The sequence below is a fragment of the Dunckerocampus dactyliophorus genome, chromosome 3 (assembly GCF_027744805.1).
Source record: "Dunckerocampus dactyliophorus isolate RoL2022-P2 chromosome 3, RoL_Ddac_1.1, whole genome shotgun sequence".
NCBI lineage: Eukaryota > Metazoa > Chordata > Actinopteri > Syngnathiformes > Syngnathidae > Dunckerocampus > Dunckerocampus dactyliophorus.
In genome coordinates, this window is record NC_072821.1 from 37,976,044 (window position 1) to 37,990,055 (window position 14,012).

General features: G+C 39.8%; 2 protein-coding genes across 2 annotated transcripts; both read left to right on the forward strand.

Moving 5' to 3' along the window:
• Positions 1-77: 77 nt before the first annotated feature.
• Positions 78-8,372, forward strand: glo1 (glyoxalase 1). Its single transcript, XM_054770572.1, has 6 exons — positions 78-249; positions 4,509-4,591; positions 4,663-4,803; positions 6,036-6,103; positions 7,234-7,323; positions 8,052-8,372. The coding sequence occupies exons 1-6, from the start codon at positions 181-183 to the stop codon at positions 8,141-8,143; spliced, it is 543 nt and encodes a 180-aa protein (XP_054626547.1). The 5' UTR covers positions 78-180; the 3' UTR covers positions 8,144-8,372.
• A 207-nt stretch (positions 8,373-8,579) lies between these two features.
• si:zfos-1056e6.1 (uncharacterized protein LOC107988029 homolog) lies at positions 8,580-13,259 on the forward strand. The gene is made up of 10 exons (XM_054770571.1): positions 8,580-8,655; positions 10,180-10,247; positions 10,342-10,389; positions 10,472-10,536; positions 11,412-11,449; positions 11,962-12,041; positions 12,176-12,238; positions 12,549-12,599; positions 12,986-13,035; positions 13,113-13,259. The coding sequence occupies exons 1-10, from the start codon at positions 8,580-8,582 to the stop codon at positions 13,246-13,248; spliced, it is 675 nt and encodes a 224-aa protein (XP_054626546.1). The 3' UTR covers positions 13,249-13,259.
• The last annotated feature ends 753 nt before the right edge of the window (positions 13,260-14,012 follow it).

A 14,012-nucleotide genomic window follows, 5' to 3' on the forward strand; every position in this document is an offset into this window, starting at 1 on the left:
TTAATTGTGGCGCCCACGCTTTTTTAGGCGTGGCCAAGTGAATTCGACTGAGAAACAACCAATTACACCCGAGCGATCAGCCCGAAGGCTGCCGAGTCCGAGGCGAGTGTCGACGATCACCATCGAGCCCCACATTTAGTAATATGTCATCCAGGTCCTGACTTAACATTCAAGGCAAAAATGAGTGACAAGGGTATATCGGACGAGGTAGTGGCGGCGGCTTGTAAAGAAGCAGATCCAATTACCAAGGTAGGAAGTTTGTCAGAAACGTAAACGTTTTGTGGCCGCTCCTGTCAAAGCTGGCCAAACCCAACAGGCCAGACAGTAACCGAGAAAGTCTGTGAGCTGCGTCCATTATCGGACAAGCAGACGGTTCGTTTTTTCCAGTTGATTTGTTTGCACTGTGGCTCAGCACGTTCCATTAACAGTTCACTTGTCATCGGCACACATAAGGCATGACGGGAGTTGCATATGCAAGCTAATGTTAGCTTAAACCGCTGCACAACTTGAGACGAATGGACTCCAAAGTTGTTCGCAAACGTCATTAATTAGATTTAAAAAAAATAAATACTTCCATGCTTAACGCTTGAATGACAATTTTGTGTTTTAGGTGTGGTCAACAAAACATATTGGCGTGTTGTGGCAGAAGACTGTAGCACTGCTTGGTAGCTAATGGTGACATGGTAGCTAGCTAGCCTAGCCTAACACTAGGTAGTTAAAATGCTTAACACGTTTTACGCATTCTGTCACCAAGTTCGTGTCCACTTTTACGATCTCTACACCATTAAAATCCTTCACTAGGTGACACCTCCACAACGTGATAGATAACTAACACATGTATCAAACTATGAATCTCAATTTGTGTAAGATTCCTGAGATTCTTTCAGCTTTTGATGTGACAAGAAGGCCATTCATTTCAACCTGGTAGGAATGTGTAAGCTCTGACTGCTTGAACTTTGACCTGCGGAGACTTGAAGGAGGCTGAAACATCTTCCGGAATTGGATTGTTTGTCGTTGGGAGTTTGAGCTGGCGTCACGTGACATGTCCGCCACCACGTTCAATGTTGGGTGATCGACTTCTTTTTACACTTGTGTGATAGAAATGTTAGAAAAATATGATTATGTCTCAAATAGAATACGTCGGTCAGTACACTTCAATGAGTGTCCAACTTTCCAACTTCAATAAGTGTACTGACCGACGTATTCTATTTGAGACATAATCATATTTTTCTAACATTTCTATCACACAAGCGTAAAAAGAAGTCGATCACCCAACATTGAACGTGGTGGCACAGTATGAAGTGCACACAGTTCAATAACTGATGACATGTTCAATCCACGCTCCTCTTCTGTGGATTACAGCTGCAACACGCACATTGATTTTTGGGATGACATTGCCACCACACACTCTGTGGGAATACCTGAAGGAGAGAGTGTACTGCAACAACCCACAGACCACTGAGGCCCCGAAGACCAACATCCGTCAGGAAATTCATGTGCGACTTCGTTTTTTGACCCCTTCGTTTGCATTTTGCTCCTGAAATACGTCCATACAAAGTCAGTCAAAGTAGAGCAACATTTTGGCGCATCTGTATGTAAATCTACAAGTCTCCTGCAACTTTTCTGGGTTCACATCTGCTTCCCCACTCACGTAGCGCCGCTCCGAATGATACTAAAAACTAATAGCACAAATACTTGACTTGAACTATATGGATTTTTAAAGCCTTTAAAAGAAACAATAAACATGTACATCATGACCAATTATGGCAAAACTGACAATTCACAAATAAAGAACATGGAAAAAAAGAACATTATAAAAGGAAACCATGATTAGTTTGCTGTTGGTAGCGGTTTTGAAGGATTCCATGCTTTATTGGATGTCAGGAATAGATGGTCACATGGCTACAAGAACATGTGAAATTCTCTTTTCGTTGTGTAAATGATCATTTTGATGATGGTTATATATCCAGTCCCTAAAGCCAACATGGCACACACATACTCTATAGGCTAATAACATGACAATGGAATGCCTGGAATTGAATAGAATTGTTAGAAAAATGAGAAAGTCACTGTATTTATAAATGCTATTATTATTATTATTATTATTATTATTATTGGAATATATGAGCTGACATGGTTGTGGTAGGTTGGATCGATATCATCGGCGTTCTTCTTGTGCAGTGATAAGTGGCCATTAGTAATGTAATTGCATGAGTAGTACGTGTGTGTCCAGGATGTAGCGTGCCAGGCTGTGTACCATACATTCATATCTGTGGGCCGCAGTCCCAGGGACGTTTATTTTGGCTTCCACAAAGATGATGTTGAGCAAACGAACACGAAATGCAAAGCGAGTATGAAAACTGTCGTAACCACCTCAAAGCACGTTATGCAAATGGGGGGGCGTTGGCACTTTTTGGAGTTTTTTCAGGAGGCTTTATAGGCGGGATAGGTGCGTCCCGTTATGTGCATGACATTTTATTGAAAGTAATGTGAGCCAGTTGGTCAATAAATCAACAAAAAGCAGTTCACTTGCATTTCCTGCAATTATTTTCACATGGCAAAATAAAAAAATATATAAATATATATATATATATATATATATATATATATATATATATATATATATATATATACACACACACACACATAGCAAAATTTTTCTCATACTGTAACTTTTTTACATTTATGTGCCGTGTTTTTTTTTATTTTTCAGATATGCCACACTTTTGACTTTGGATAGCACTGGTGTGCTTCATTAACTCCTGAGTGTTCCAAACCCGTTACTGCAGTTATGCACTTACAGTGCTGGAAGTGATGTTCTTTTTTTAAATTTTGGGGCGGAAATTTGTTACTTTTCCTTTTTCTCAAACTCTGACTTTGATTTTTGATTACTTTTACAGGTCAAATTACACTTTTTAAAAAAATGTTTCTTGTAAAATGACAACTTTTTCGTGGTAACAGTCCCACTTTAATCTTGTAAGGAGTCTTGTGATGAAGTTGGGCTCCTTCGCCTTGTGTCGCGTTTCACTTTCTCCTTACACTTGAATGTTTAAAAAGTGCAAAAATGAAGTGTTGAGCTTCCTTTTGCGCTTGTGTGACGGTGAAGAATGTAAACATGCTACTTGAAACACTTTTTAAAGGCTCCAGTTTGACCCTGGAACAGATTATGTCTCCATGGTGAAGAAGTGCGGTGGAAGCGCAGCTCGCACCGGCGTGCTGACGGTTGGCAGTCGGGTGTGTTTGGTGGCACGGGGGTGAGGTCTGGCTGCACTCCAGTCTTCGCAGGGGGGCGTGAGGACACACACTTTAGTCTCTCTCGCCTCCCGCTGCTGCTCAAAGCATTTTATTTCAACATGAGGGATTGTCATTGCGTTGTAGACGTTAAATGAGTAGATTGCAATATATTTGTTACGTTTTTTCATTGGACTTTCCTTAAACGTAAGGTTCGTCTCGTCTCGTGACATCCCTAGAGGTCACGGGTGTGCGTACGAGCGATCCTAAACGGTACGCCATAGTCACCCCATACGGTGCGTGGACCTGGCTCTTCTGGTCACAGTCTGCTTCATTGTTGGTCCGGCAAAGGAAAAAATGCAAAACATGAAATTGCTTAGCCTTTTTTGTGGAAACAGCTTCAACATACAGGAGATATTTTTGAAATGAAACATCAACAAATGCAAACTGCTAGCAAGTCATTCTCCAGTTAATACAATATTGTCAAATTACTAAAACTTGTCATTATTATTCTATTCTTTCATCTTCTACAATGACAAGTGACTATTTCATATTACAACTTCATTCTTGGAAAAGTACCATTTTTTTTTTGTAAAATTGCAACTTTTTCTGGTAAAATTCTGACTATTTGTCATATTATGACTTTATTTTGGTAAAGTGAGCTTTTTTGGTAAAATTACAACTTTAACTTTAACGTTTTCTCATAATGTTCCAACTTTATTCCCGTAATATGACAGCGTTGGACTTTTTATCTTGTAAAATTACGTAGTTTTTTATCCCCTGACATTCCTACTTTATTCTCCTAAAATGTAAAATTTCTATTTGTAAATAAATAGTTATTTGGTGTAAAACAACCTTTTTTGTGTTTATGTTGGTATTGTTGTTTTAGATATTTGAGCTGTCACCAAAGCAAAGTCAAAGTTATGCTTGAAATATATCTTTTCACAAAAAGCTGCTTTTCTCCTTTTTTTAGCCAGTAACTGATATTTTCCTGAAACTTACCTATGTTCTACTGCTGATTACTAAAGAACGAAAAAAGGTAGAAACAAACTTTTTTTTTTTTCCTGATGAAAGACGAATAATGTTTCTTTTGGTAGGTTCCATGTTTCTATAGACACACAACACAATATTCTGTGCGCCTTGAAAGACCAGTCAAAATGGCCTAAAATGGCTGCTACTCAGGGGGAATGGCTGGGATTGAATGAGTTACCTTTTGCATTTATTTCAAAACAGGCTTCAGAAAGGTGAACTGTGTGTTCTATTTCTGTGTCTTGTAGGACTTCATGATGCAGCAGACGATGCTGCGAGTGAAGGATCCTGTGAAATCCTTGGATTTTTACACCAGAATCCTCGGCATGACGTGAGTATTGGAGTCAGACATTCTCTAATGTGACTATGGATTGACTGACTGACTGTCTGACTGTCTCCCAGGCTGCTGCAGAAGTTTGACTTCCCCTCCATGAAATTCTCTCTCTTCTTCCTGGGCTACGAGGACAAGAATGAGATCCCTGCTGACGTGAAGGACAGGACATCCTGGACGTTTTCCCGCAGAGCCACCATCGAGCTGACACAGTGAGGGTCCGCCTTGTCTTGCCGGAGGAGCAAAATGAGCCCTGCTCTCTTCCGACACGTCGATTTCCGTCATTGCGCTTTGAAACTAGACGACCAGATGCCCTTCTCTCGTATGCTGCAAAGTACATTCCAGTAATCCCTCGCCACACCTCGCTTCAAATTTTGCGTCTTCCCTCTGCTTCGGTTTTGCAGAAATACACAAATCATTGCTTTTTTGTGGTTGAATATTGTCAATTATTAGTCCAAACGTACACATTTTTAAGCTAATGTTACGTATTTTTGCCTAAATGAAGCATTTTCAAGCATAATAATGGCAAAATGAAGTAAAATACAAAAGTAAGGCATTCAGAAGACGCATTCAAAGATGCTGTGATGATATACACTAGTCACTAGGTGTCAGTAATGTCTACTATATTGGGTAATAGGAGTGTAAAGGTCACTATAGGGCTGTTATTTCATATCCAGAGGGCTCTAATCATGTTAAAAAGTGTATTTAGAAGGTTGTAAACAGGTTTTCTATGCTCTAAAATATTTCATTTAGAAATAAGGGTTCCTGCTTTCCGGAAATTCTGGAATTGACGGCGATAAACGTGTGATTACTGTACAGCAGTACCTCGATTTTCTTTAATTTGTTCCAAAAGAACTGATGAAAACCGAAACGTATGAAAACGGAGGCAATTTTTCACGCAGGACATCATGGAAAGCCAATGATTCCGTTCCAAACACACACAAATATGAACCAAAAAAAAAAATCATGATGGCTTTTGGAATGAAATGTGTTTCTCACCCTCTTTATCAAATCACTGCTGCTTGCAACTTTCTTTGGCCCCATGGCAGGTTATTTAGAACGCACAGACAGTGAGTCAGCAACGCGGAGGGTTCTTTGTTCGGGCGCTGGATTTTGGGGAATGATACGGTACAGGGCAAACGGATGAGTTACCTGCAATATCGTGTGAGAACCGAGACCAAATTTGGGCAAAAATTTTCTGCGAAAACTAGGACTTAGTTTATTTTCGCCTCTTTTCCAGAGGAATGACGTGAAATAGCCCATTCACAGTTGCGACAATTTGGTTTAACACAAAATAACATGCCTGGTTCTCTCTGTAGTTGAGTAAACAAACTCCCCCAGACACTGCGCATGAGGAAACCGTGTTGGACAGTAGCGTAACATTTCGACTGCTGCTAAGTGGGAGCTAAGTTTCTTTCTCTGGTCTTCCTCCCCGCCTCTCCAGTAACTGGGGGTCCGAGACTGATGAAAGTCAGTCGTACCACAACGGAAACTCGGATCCACGCGGCTTCGGTAAGTGCAGACGTTTTTCTTTTTCCCCAAGCTTCCATCTAGAACGACATGCAAAAGGGCTTTTCTTCCTCCCCACCTCATTTAAAGGAAAAGTGCACTTTTTTTTTATTTTGTCCATCATCTGCAATCCTTTTGTGATACTTCTTTTCTGTGTATTGTAAAGATATTAAAACAGATAAAAAGGGGCAGGTAATTAATGAACGTAATGTAAAGTTGCAAGTACATTCATAACATGGAATACTTACAGTATTTTGGGAACTTCCTTCCTGGGTGCATTGATTTCACATAGCAACATAGAAAGGAACGCTACACCAACACAACGCTCCGATATGTAGCGTTACCTTTGGCTAGTGGCCTGAGGCATTGTGGGCGAGCGTGTGGTGAAGCTAGTCGCTAGCCGGCTAGTAGCTAGCCAGTGTTATGTGTGGAGGTGTCACTTCGCCAGTCACGCAGTTCTTGGGTGTAATAATGTTAATAACGGTAATAATAGCAATGTCGCTGTAGCTTGGTTAATATGCAGGTCACATTATGGAAATGGAGCGTTGTTGTTGTTGTTATAGGTGGAATAGGTGCGTCCCATTACGTGCATTTTTAGCTGCCTCTTTTAATATCTTTAGAAGGCACAGAAACGAGAAAGACGTGTGTTCGTGTCTTGTAAGGATTGTGGATGATGGGTAGGCCTGTCACGATAAAAAATGTTGCTGGTCGGTTATTGTGCTACACATTATTGTTGATCATCATTTTTCATGAATGATATGGTTTAAATGTATGCCATATCACCGTACTGAATGGTTGCATTTCTTTTGCAATGCAGCAAATGACGCTGTCTGTGAGCACGCACCATTTTGAGCTATTTTGCTTCTATTTGCTTCGCTGAACAAAAGCTTCAGTAAGCGTTGGCTGGTGGGACGAACGCACCGCTGTAGAAAACTGAAAAGGATGGTTGTGTTTCAGGTGTGCATACAAGTTGGTCGCGTTCCCCTTCTTCCTCGTCACGACTTTGTTTTTTTGTTGTTGTTTTTTTTAATCATTCAATTTATCGATTATCGTGACAGGCCTTAATGATGACCAAAAGTACACTTTTCCTTTAAGGCGAGCAGACACTAATTTGCCTGTACGGCTCTCGACAGGACACATCGGCATCGCCGTTCCCGACGTCAACAAAGCGTGCAAATTGTTTGAAGAGCAAGACGTCACGTTTGTCAAGAAGCCAGACGATGGTGAGAACGTGAACTCTTCACGGGCAATATGGGAAGTACAGCACACACATTCCAGCAAGCATTTCGACAACCGTATGTCTTATTGTCAAAGACAATACCATAGAAAGTAAGCTTTAGAGCAGTCAGTGCACAGCTTGTATCGCTGTATAAATTCACTGTCAACACAATTGTCTAAATAGCTGGTGGCACAACTGATTAGCAAGATAATTGTGTCTTGCCTACAGTCATCAAGCACGGTAGCATGCAGGAGTGCTGCCAGTACCGGGGAGCTGCGGTTCATTGAGGGGGAAAGACTAGTTCCAACATGTGCTGTGACATTGTGGAGCACAGCGTGATCCTCTCCTCCTCTTCTTTTTAGTTCATTGGGTCATAACCTTATGCAGCATATCATGCATTGTCTTCGAGCTAGGGACATCACACACGCTTAGTTCCTGGCGACTTCAAATTTCAATAGCAGCAAAAGTAGCGCTGCCCCTGCAGGGCATCCACCAGCTCCACCAGTGATGTTATCATGGAGGAGTGGAAGAGGATTCTAGGAACCGCCCGTGCAGCTCTGCTACATAAGCTGTACACTGGCTACTCTAACATACATCCAAGTCTACTTTCTATCGTGTTGTCCCTTCACAAGATAAAATCAGATGCTTGCTGAAATGTGAGAGCAGTACTGACTTTTGTAAGCTCCATTAAGTATTTCTGTATCATCTTCTTGTTGTTGTTTTGTGTGTCAGGTAAAATGAAAGGTTTGGCCTTCATTCAGGACCCCGACGGCTACTGGATCGAGATCCTAAGTCCCAACAACATGATTTCCATCACCAGCTAAATCGGAGAGCGAGAGTAGGACTTTGTGCGTTAGAGAGGGTGACATCCTGCGGCGCGGAGGGAAACACGCACAAATTGGCGCGCATGACTCAAGCAGGAGCTGCACCTACACGGGACAGTTGACGAGCACGTAGATTTGAAACGTTAGCTTTTGTTCTCCTAGCAACTACTCTCATCTATGGGTGGTGATGTGGTGCTGAATAAGCTGTGTAATAAATGTGAGAGCTGTCATTAAACGCTGTGTCATGTCATATTTTCTTAATTATAAACTTATTTTACATTTTAGACCAAGCTTGTGCAGCAAATTATTCGTATATTTGGTGTTGGAGAGGGCATATTGTTAGTTTTGATTACTTTTATTTTGAAAGCCGTATAAGGGAGATAGCGGTTCCCACTATATCCGGTCCACAGTCTGTCAGCCTCGTGCAGTGATTAAGATGTCTAATGTCAGTTTTGACCCACCAACGCGTGTCTCCAAGACTTGGATCGCTCTCAGAAGACTTGACAAAAATGGTTAGTGGTTTTCTTTTCAACTTTTACTGCTTTGCGACTGTCGAGAGGTCGGCAAATTTAACAAGCGATTGTGCTGCGTGCGCGTGCCGGTATCCATGGCAACCCTTTTTTTTACGTATCGCGTATATTTATACCGCAAACCTGACATTGTTCACACTTGTTTTGTTCTCATTTGTTTTTTAAAAGTTATATTCGATTTAAAGTTAATCAAGGAAGCTTTTCTCTACGTCCAACAGCTGCATTTGATCGTCAAGTGGTCCTGTCGTAGGCAAACGTTGGAATCGATCCCATACCATGTAAATAAACAACCAGTATTGCCGATGCTTTTTTTTTTTTTTTTTTTTTTACCAGAAATGCTACATAATCCTTTAATGATTTTGTGATCAATTTTAGGCAAAAAAAAAATCATTCTTCCTTTTTATTACATACATCCATCCATTTTCTATGCTCCTCATTAGTGTTAGGGGGTATGCTGAAGCCTATCCCAGCTGACTTCGGGCGACAGGCGAGGTACACCCTGGTGCCAGCCAATCGCAGGGCACATATACATGTAGACAAACAACTATTCACACTCACATTCATACCTATGGACAATTTAGAGTGTCCAATGAAGCTAACATGCATGTTTTGGGGATGTGGAAGGAAACTGGAGTACCCGGAGAAAACCCACACACGCACGGGGAGAACATGCAAACTCCACAAAATTAGTATAAGGGCCACATTGACACCCCCTCTCCCCCATCTTTTCATAGTTCATAGTTCAGGCGATGCCTGCAACATAAAGTTAGTCCCGCAAATATACAAGTTTATTCTCATAAATTCAGAGTTTTCTCACATAAATTCACGACTTTATTCTTGAAATTATTATTACAATTCTCTCTAAAAATTATAATTATTTTAATAAACCGTCGTGACAGGCATTGCCTGGGACAGCAATGAAAATGGGGTCAAGGTAATATTACGACTTTGCTTCTCTTGGATTTACAGGAATAAAAGTTGTAAATTTCAGGGAAAAAAATTATTTAAAAAATATGATACTGTATATTTATATTGTATATAATAAAATATATTATATATAATATATTTTGAGAATAAAAGTCGTAAATGTACAAGAATGAAAGTCGTACATTTACATTAGTTTTAACACTGGCAGACACTTCTGTCATGCTAGTTTTAGCATGCTAATGTGAGCATTGCTAACATTAGCATAGTAGCATTTTGTTGACATTTTCTTAAGTATTAACACGCGCAGGCACTTAGCTCTACCATGCTGGGTGTTGCATGTTAACCTGTTAAGCCGTTTTCATAAGTAGAGACTTATCTAAACACTTACTGCTATCATGTTTGGTACATCCATTTTAAATTTCGGCACGTTTCCGCGCCATTTCTGCGCCGCTTCTACATTCGCGCCTGTCCTGCTCATTTCTGTTTCCCCACCCCCCCGGTCTGTTCATTCAGCTCACGCACTCACACCCAATGTCTCCAGATGTTGTTATTACGGTTGTTATATTGTGTGTGTTGCAGATGACAGAGTGGTGGCTCTGCGTGAGGTGTCCATCCCTGCGGCGGCCGACATGCCGGCCATCGTGCAGGTGGTCTGCACGTTGCTTACGCTGTTGTCACGGCAACACGGTGGGGGCGAGTTCTACGTGACCGAAAGCTTTGTCTGGTGTCTTTTTCTTTCAGATCATTGCCGCTTCCTTTGGCCTCAGCTCCTCAGACGTTATATTCAAGGTGCGGCCCCCACCAAAGAGGAAGAATTCAATCGTTTGTTTCCTTTAAGATTTTTGCTGAAGACGCTCGCTTGTGTGTTCAGATCAGGAACCAACGTGGAAGTCTGATGCCTCTCAGCAGCTCCATCCCTGCAAACAGCAAGCACATGTATGGCTTTGTTTCTTTACCCCGTGATGTTGTAAGAAGCATATCATATTACATTACAACACAACCCATAGTCTCGTACAGATGAGGAAGCTGGCTATTATTCATTTCTGGCAAAAAAAAATAAGTGTGTGCTTCTTCCAACCTAATTTATAGATACGTAAATAAAATAAAAAAAAAATATGTAGTTAAGTATGTAGTTTAGTTTATTTTCTCTTCTCTTCCCATAATTGCTATTTTTCTGTGGCAAAATTAATTTATTTCATTTGTTGTATTAATTAATTAATTAATCAATTATGCCTATATCTATATCTATCTATCTATCTATCTATCTATATATATGTATATATGTATATATATATATATATGTTGTAGATAAGAATATCCACAAATTCTGAACAAGTATAATAAAAATAAAATAATCTACTAAAATGGGAATTAATCTAACCACATGATTTTAATATAAAAAAACGCACACATATTTATTTGTTAACAAAATGCCAAATGAAAAAGGATAATTCACATGAATGACATTTCTCATGCTAATGATAAAGGGTGACTTGTGACACCTTCTGCCCTCTAGCGGCTGTCGTTGTAACTGCGGTGTTTTAACGTTAGAATAAACACTGCTGTTGAATTGACATTCATTATTATACACGAGACAAAATATGAATAGAATAGAAAATAAATATAATAGCCAACAAGAATATTTAGGGAATAACATATCTATATTACCAACACTCATGTTTAGTGAGTGGAATATGTAACTAACAGCAATATGTAGTGTATATTACATACTGTAGTGTATGTCTAACACTGATGCTTGGTGCATATACTGTCATGTGTAACCAATACTGTACTGCTGTTTTTCTTTACAGGCCTTATTTGCTTGAGGTAGCCAAGATCTTTCAACATGGTAAAATGGCACGCACACCTGTTTGCACACTAAATATCTCATAATCAGGCTTGTCACGATAACAAATTTTGCCAGTCGATAATTGTGCTACAAATTACCGTCGATAATCGATATTATCAACAACATTGTTTGAGACCATTTTTTTTCATTCATTGTCATGAGAGGTGTAGTTGACATTGAACCAGTGGGTGGTACTCAAGTATGGCGTACGGTGTACCTGTGTGAGCCACATTAGCTTGACGGAAGTTGCCTGTGTGTATGTTTTTGCAATGTAGTCAGCGTGCACCATTTTGTTCATATTTACTTTGCCGACTGTCGGGACGAGGGCTTGGCTGCCCGAGACACCTCCATCGTGCACGTGCACGTGCACCTGTCAATTTATCCATTTTTTTTTTTAAATTGCTCAATCAATCGATTTATCGATTATTGTGACAAGCCTACTTTTAATTGATAAAAAAAATAAAGATATGTATTTTTTTTGTTGTTGCTTTTTCCGATTGTTTTGTTCCCAGTGCGTCCGACCCCTAAAAGCATCCCCATGACTGTGATCAACAAGAGCATAAAGGCCAGGTTGCACACTATTGAAAAGAGGGTATACTGTATATTGTACTCTTTATGTATTCACTATGTTATACTTACAGTATATTTACTGTATAGTCACATTGTATGCACGAACATTCAGCTGTTTCATTTCAAAATGTTGACTTGTGTGTGAATTTCCTGCAGATTCAAAGACTGGAAGAGCTTCTGCCTCAGATAAAACTCAGACGCAATGAAAAACTCAGCCAGGTAAACCACTAACAAGACACCAAAATTTGATGGAGACGTCCGTCGTGACAGAACGCACAAAAAGGTCTCAGGAAGCCATGTTCGTTCGCAAACAAACAGGAACTCGGACATTTTGGGCAAAAAGCAAGGGTCCTATTTCGACGCACTCCTCCTAGTGACGTTGACCAAACGAGCCCAAATCAAAATCGCGGATGCTAGACAGATGGACGATGACAAGTTGCGAAGCGTTTTAGCCTACGCCGTAGGATGTGGGCGGGGCATGGCGACATAGCTCACCTTTTCATGTCATGCAATTGCACTCTGCTCTCAGGAAATTGAATGTCTGAACCAGAAGTTGATGTTTCTTCATAAGAGAATGCAGGTGAGTGAAATAAAACACACGTTTACAGGCCGGAGATGCCGCTAACGCTAACACTAACAAGCGCCATGTTTAAGCTGTTGATTTGATTTCAAGATTTATTTTTGAACATGTGAAATATTTACAAAGCAAACTACAGAGCTAGCATCATATACAGTGTAGGCCAACACGGCCGAAAAGGAGTAGGAAGAAGCAGCGTGTACATGTCCTGAATTTATTTAAATGCAGATTTTCTATTTATTTCTTCAAATATTAGACACAGGAAGTGAACAAACTATGAGTAACCTCCGAGATATGGAAAACGGGTAGGATTAAATCAACTCTCTGCTTCTTCCTACTTCTTTTTGCACACTCTCTAAGCATTTTCAATGCAACTTTGTGCGTTGCAGGTGGCGGATTCGCACACGTGGAAAGGAATGCTAACCCGAGCGCCCCTCTGGTAAACCTTCGACCACGCCCATGAGTCGCAGCTTCGGCCAAAGTGGAATTGAGTCTGCTTTTTGTTTGTTTTTTTAGGGTAAAAATCAAAATAAGCGTCAGTACGGTTGTGTGTGAGACACGTTGTTTGCTGGCACACAACAAGTTGGCACTTGTGTGCTCTCGGGGTTCAATTAGTCACAGATTAGCAGGTTGGTGTGACGAGCAAGCATGAAGCATGAAGCATGAAGCATGAAGCGCCTGTGTTGCTTTTTAAATGGGGAATAAATCATAACCTGAAATTCTATCCTTTTGAGTTTGATTTGAAGATCCAAAAATGAATAAAAAGAGAAGTGTTCACCCTAAATACCCCTTAGGGGCAGCCTACAGGGTTCATTTGTGGCAATTAACATTACATTTAAATTAAAATGCCTTGTCCTTCATATTTATGTGTGTATGATGTGTAAATCAGCTGTTTTTTATTTTTATGCCAAACACAAATATACTTTAGAATTAGAATTGCACAACAGCTATTTGTGAATTTCAGTCAGTGTATTTTTGTATTTTTTCTGACTAGATTATTTATTTTCACAGATTTCATTCATCAATTGTTTTATGCCCATAATAAATACAGTCAACGTAAGTCATTAATTAACTTCATTTATTCAGCGGTTCATTCATAAAATGTGAAATAGTATCCGAAATGATTGCATTAAAGGTAATTATTATTTTCTTTTGTTTTATTTTTAGTGTTGTTATTATTATATTTTATTTTTATTATTCTTCATATTTAATGGTTATCTTATAATTTCTAAGGCGATTTAATTATATGTTCCATGACCTTATTACTTATTTGTTGATTATAATATTTTGATTAATTATAATTATAATGTATTATAATAGAAATGTGCTATTTTCCATACCATAAATACTGTACTACTGTGTGATATGTGCTACAGTATTCCAAACTCCAACTCCCATCGTCCCATGCGGCGCAGT